The following is a 6,140-nucleotide window of genomic DNA, read 5'->3' as shown; positions in this document are numbered from 1 at the left end:
TCACCACAGGGCTGATTGGCAGCATCATGATAGATGGTGAAAAGACTGAGATTGTTAACAGCTTTAGTTTGCTTGACTCCACAATCACCACTCTTAGTACCAGCAGCCAGGAAATTGAAAGAAAAATTGCATTTGGAAAGTCTGCTTAGAGACCTCTCCAAAGTCCTGAAGAGCAACAGTGTCAGTCTGGAAACTAAGGTGTGCCTGATACAGGCCATGTCTTTGCAATCACTTTCTATGCATCAGAGAGCTGGACAATGACTAGGGATGATAGAAGGGGAATTGATGCCTTTGAGCTGTGGTGTTAGAATATTGAATGTACCATAGACTTCAAAGAGAATAAACAGGTTCGTCCTTCAGAGGGTAAAACCAGGCTGCTTCTCGGAGGCAAGGATTCTGAATCTTTGTCTGACATATTTTGGTCAAGTTGTAAAGGGGGACCCTTGGAGAGGGACATCATTCTAGGGAGAGTGGAGGGACAGTGTAGGAGAGGAATACCCTCCATGTGATGGATTGATTCAGTGACTGGGGTAATGGGAGTAGGTGTATGGGAGAAAAGGAGATGGCACAGGATAGAGCAGGGTTTAGGGCTATTGTACATTGGGTTGCTATGAGTCGAAGGCAACTCAGCCTTCTGCTCTAATGGTCCTTTTGTGACTGACTTATTTTAGTGTAAAGTCCACTAGCTCCAACAATGTTACACAGTTTTTTATGAATTCTTCATTGTTTTTTAGTGTTACATAGTACTCTATTTTGGGAATATATCATTGTTTCCTTATTCTTTTGTCTTTTTTTTTAAGTAATGACTTTTTTATTCAGTATTTTAAAAGTACATCAATTTTTGGCAATTACAAATAAATACCTATTATATTAATAAAATGTCTATTTTGTATTTAAAATGTCTATTTGTGCTTCAGTTCTCATTTTCTCAGGGTATATTCCAAGCAATCGAAAAGCTGGGTCATATGGAATTTCTATGTTCAGCTTTTGAGGAAATGCCAAACTGCCTTCCAAAGTGGTTGTATCATTTTATAATCCCACTAACAATGTGTAAGAGTTCCTATCTTGCCACAGCCTCTCCAACATTTGTTACTTGCTGTCCTGATAAACTTTTCCACTGCTACTGGAGTAAGACGGTATCTCATTGTAGTTGTCATTTGCATCTCTCATATTACCAGAGACTTTGAGCATTTTTTCATGTGTCTGTTGGCCATCTGAATATCTTCCTCTGTGGAAATTCATTCCATGTTTTTTGCTCATTTTATACTTGTGTTATCAGTCTTTTGCTTGCGGAGTCCCTGTTGTGTTGTTCTTATTATGTGCTGTCGAGTCATTTGTGACTCATAGTGACCCAAAGTACAACAGTTCTGAACCTTGCTCTATCCTGAGTCAACCTTATTGTCTCCAACTCTCCTACCCCCGTTACTCCAGTTAGTCAGTCAATCTAGCTTATCTAGGGTCTGCCTCTCCTGTGCTGTCCCTCCATCCTCCCAAGCATAATCTCCCTCTTCAAGGACTGGTCCCTCCTTGCAACATGTTCGAAGTAAGTCAGATGGATCTTCAGAATCTTCCAAGGATTCTCCAAGGAGCAGCCTAGTTTCACCCTCTCCAGGACAAATCTGTTTGTTCTCTTAGCAGTCCATAGTATATTCAATACTCTTTTCCAACACCACAGCTCAAAGGCTTCAATTCTCCTATCATCCCTAGTCATTGTCCAGCTTTCTAATGCATAGCATGTAATTGCTTGGACCAGGCACACTTGAGTCTTCATATTGACATCATTGTTCTTCAGTACTCTGGAGAGGTTACTGACAGCAGCCTTTCCCAATGTAATTCAACTTCTGATTTCCTGGTTGCTTGTACCAGGAGTGCTGACTGTAGATCCAAGCAAACTAAAGCTGTTAACAATCTCAATCTCTTCATCATCTATCATGATGTTACTAATCAACCCAGTGGTGAGAATCTTTGTTTTCTTGATGTTGAATTTCAATCTATACTGCAGGCTGCAGTCCTTGACCTTCTGCAACAAGTACTTCAGGTCCTCCTCAGTTTCAGCAAGCAGGGGTGTGCCATCTGGATAACGGAGGTTGTTGATAAGTCTTTCTCCAATCCTGATACACTGTAGGATTTTATAAACTTTTTATATGAGACCCTTGTCTTAAATGGTATTGCCAAATGTTTTATTCCTGATCAGTAGGTTTTATTTTCATTTTGTTGGGAAAAGTTTTTAATGTGCACAGGGATTTAATCTTTAGAAGGTTTCATTCATCCATGTTATCCTCTCTAGATTGTGTATTTCTGGCTGTATTTGATAGTCTCTTTATACCATAAACTAGGCCGTTTAAGCTTGATCCCAGTTTGTCTCTGTTGAACATTATGGTTCTGGGCTTTCCTCCCAGGTCTCTGATCTGTCTTGAGTTGATTTTTGTGTATGGTGTGAGATGTGGATCCTGTTTCAGCTTTCTGCAGGTAGCAGTCCAGTATTGCCAGTACCATTTGTTGAAGAGGTTGTCATTTCCCCACTTAATATGTTCTATTTCCTTGTCAAATATGAGCTGATCATAGATAGATCGATCCATTTCTGGGTTCTCAATTATCTTCCATTGGTCTATGTGCCTGTCATTGTATCAATACCACACTGTTTTGCTTACGACTGCTGTGTAATAGGTTTTGAGGTCAGGGAGTGCTATGACTGCCACTTCATTTTTGTTTTTCAGAAGTGATTTGCTTAGTCAGGGTCTCTTTCTTCTTTAAATAAACTTGACAATTTTCCTTTCTAGCTCTTTGAAAAATAAATTTGGTATTTGCATTGGGATTGCACTGAACATGTAGAAAACTTTTGGTAGGATTATTATTTTCACAATATTGAATCTTCCTATCCATGGACAGGTCACATTTTCCCACTTCTTTAGGTTTATTGTGTCTTGTAGAAATAATAAAAGTTGAATTCGTATTCATTCATTGTACAATTTCTTACCTCTCCTTCTTCCCCTTCCCCAGTCTACTTTGCAATGCACCTCTTATTCTGGACTACTGTTATGCAAATAATGCCTAATCACATTATTTATCCCCTTTTTTCCTATTCTCCCCTGATCCCCACATCAGTAATGTTTCATAACAGTGGTGTTATGCAGTATTTGTCCTTTTGTAACTGAGATATTTCACTCAGAATAAGATCCTGAATCCTCCAGAGTCACAGAGTCTATCCTTTTTCTCCTGATGAATATTTATATTGCTTTCATCTCTTTGCTATCTTTTTCAGTAAATAATGTTGCAACAAACATGGATGTGTATGTGTCTGTTCATGTCACAGTTTTTATTTCCTTGTGGTGGAGACCTGGTAGTGGAGTTTTAGGAGCTCAGTTGGTTTAGTGGTAAGAAGCTGTGCTGTGATTCCCAAAGACATGTGGTTCCAATCTACCAACTGCTCCACTGAAGAAGGATATGCAATCTCCTCTCATGCCATTAACTGCCTCTGACAACCTTCTGGAGGTTCAGCTAGGAGTTCTGACTCAGTAGCAAACAACAACAATAACAGTACGGTTATCGAATCAAATGGTATTTCCATTCCCAACTTTCTAAGGAAACATCAAACTACATTTCATAGTAGCTTTAAATACCTGGGACAAACATGATTTCTTCTTTCTTACATTTGTATAAATTTTTAAAAATGAAATTTTAATGTGCTTCTATGTGGTTTTTTCATGCATGGTATTATGCATGCGTCAAAATTCACTGGATTGTACAATACTTAGTTATTGTTGTTAGATGTTGTCAAGTTGACTGTGATTCACAGTGACCATATAAACAGATCCTTAACTCTATCCTGTGATTCCCTCACAAACTCTGATATGTTCAAGTCCTTTGATGTAGTCACTATGTCAATCCACATCATTCAAGGTCTTGCTCTCTTTTGATGACCCTCTATTTCCCAGCATGACATCTTTTCCCAAAGACTGGGCATGCCTAACAAAATGCCCAAAGCGTGTGAGATGAAGTTTCACTATCCTTGCCTCAAAGGACCATTCTGGTTGCACTCATCCAAGTCAGATTTGTGGTTTTTTGTTTGTTGTGTCTTAATTTTTTTTTTTTCAGCAGTCCATGGAATATTTAGTACTCTTCTCTAATACCATGGTTTCAGCTGATGTATGTGAGGGAAAAAAAAAAGGGAAACACGATGGCTTGCATCAAGTGTACCTTAATCTTTAATCTGACATCTTTGCTCTTTAGCACTTTAAAGAGATTCTTGATGGTCGATTTTCTCAAGAAGACACATCTTTTGATTTCATGACTGCTGCCACCCTGGGTGTTGACTGTGGGTTCAAGTAAAATGAAATAATTGATAACTTCATTTTTTTTCTCCATCTATTGTGACATTGCCTATTGGTCCAGTGGTGAGAAATTTTGTTTTCTTAGTATTTAGATATAATCCATATTGAAGGATGTAATCCTTTTTTTTTTTCTTCAGTAAGTACTTTAAGTCTTCTTCACTTTATGCAAGCAAGGACGTATCATCAAGCAAGGTAATACTGTATAGTTTAAAATGAGGGAAAGTGTGCATTGAGATTGTTTCCTTTCTTCATATCAATTCAATCTGTACACTTAGCAAACAATTCAAGAAGTATTTTATGTGAAGAAATTGTGTCATCAAGTTTGGAGGAAGAGTCATCAACAACCTATATTATAAAAATCAAATCACATGACCTTGCAATACAAAGAGTGAGCCCTAATGTGAACTATCAATCTTAATAATAATAATTTAAAAATCAATATTGCTTCATCACTTCCTCACAAGTACATTACTCCAATGGAAAATATTAATAAAAGAAATTGTGTTTCGAGGATATTTTATGTGCCATCACATAAAAAGAGTCAGAGTAGGAACTGACCCTCCAACAGGTTTCCAGAGTCTGTGAATCACACAGGAACGTATTGTCCTTCTTTACCCATGAAGCCAATGATGGATTTAAACCACATGTCTTTGTGTTAACAGGGAAACTGCTTATCATTACGCCATCATAACTCTTTGGGATGCAGATGGTATACAGGGATTGCACTTTCCAATTCTTTTATAAACCTAAATTTTCCTCTAAAAAATAAAGTCCAATTTGAAAAAACAGAAAAATATAAATTTTAAAGGATAGAGCATGGTTGATTCTAATTAATAGTGTATTTGAAAATGGGTATAAATAGTCTTTATTAACTTTATTACTTTTATCATGAAATTTTAATAATGAAATTCATAACTAATGAAAAATCAATGGCTCTGTTATATTTATTTCCAAACAGGTTTAACTTTTATCTGATGATATGTTCTACAAAGTTGAGGGGTTTAGAAAAAATATCTTGTTACTTACATTTCCTGTTGAAGTCTGTCATACTGCCTACAGGAATTTCAGCTGCCTGTGAATCTTCTGGGCTTTTCTATTTAAAATTAAAAGATAACTTATTAAATGAGCGTTAGTCATCTTCTTGTTGCAAAACAGAACCTCTGAAGTGTTATGTTGGATTTTAAAAGGTTCTATTAATGGTGCTTATTACACACTGCCATAGAGTCAATCGATTTTAGCTCATAAGGACCATGTTAGAACAGATTAGAACGGCATCAGCCTGCCAAGCCTGCCATCTTTCCAGAGGCGAGCCCTGATGACGCAGTGTTTAAATACTTGACAGTTTGGTCAGCAGTCCAAACCCACCAACAGTTCCACAGGAGAAAAGACATGGTTGTCTGCTCCTGTGAGGATTATAGCCTAGGAAACCCTGGAGGACAGTTCTCTCTCTCGTAGGGTTGCGATGAGTCACAACTGACTCCACAGCACACAACAGCCTTTACAGAAGCAGACTACCACATTTTTCTCCAGCAGAACAGCTGAAGGCTTTAAACCACTGACATCTCAGATAAGGGGCAAGCGCTTAACCACTGGACCACCAGGACTCCTTAGATCAAACTGTAAACCAAACCCACTCACTGCTATGGAACTGGTTGCAATTCACAGTGGCTCTATAAATTTGAGTGGAACTGCCACATGCCGCTTTTAAGAATGCACATTTTTTTAAAATTTAGGTTGTTTATTTTTCATTTCAATGAACATCTACAGAGATTTTGGAATTCCATTCATTCATTGTTGCACCCTTCTCCC

General features: G+C 37.8%; 1 protein-coding gene across 3 annotated transcripts in view; it reads right to left on the bottom strand.

Moving 5' to 3' along the window:
- Positions 1-6,140, bottom strand: part of SLC39A12 (solute carrier family 39 (zinc transporter), member 12) — a 136,341-nt gene that overhangs the window by 69,193 nt on the left and 61,008 nt on the right. For all 3 annotated transcript variants that reach the window (XM_006894302.1, XM_006894303.1, XM_006894304.1), the window contains one exon: positions 5,358-5,424. In XM_006894302.1, coding sequence (XP_006894364.1) covers positions 5,358-5,424 — 67 coding nt within the window. The remainder of the gene's footprint in view (positions 1-5,357; positions 5,425-6,140) is intronic.

Source organism: Elephantulus edwardii, unplaced genomic scaffold (assembly GCF_000299155.1).
Source record: "Elephantulus edwardii isolate Elephantulus edwardi_28Jun2011 unplaced genomic scaffold, EleEdw1.0 scaffold00139, whole genome shotgun sequence".
In the NCBI taxonomy this organism is placed as follows: domain Eukaryota; kingdom Metazoa; phylum Chordata; class Mammalia; order Macroscelidea; family Macroscelididae; genus Elephantulus; species Elephantulus edwardii.
The sequence above is the reverse complement of the archived record's forward strand: the minus strand, read 5'-3'. Positions and strand labels throughout refer to the sequence as shown.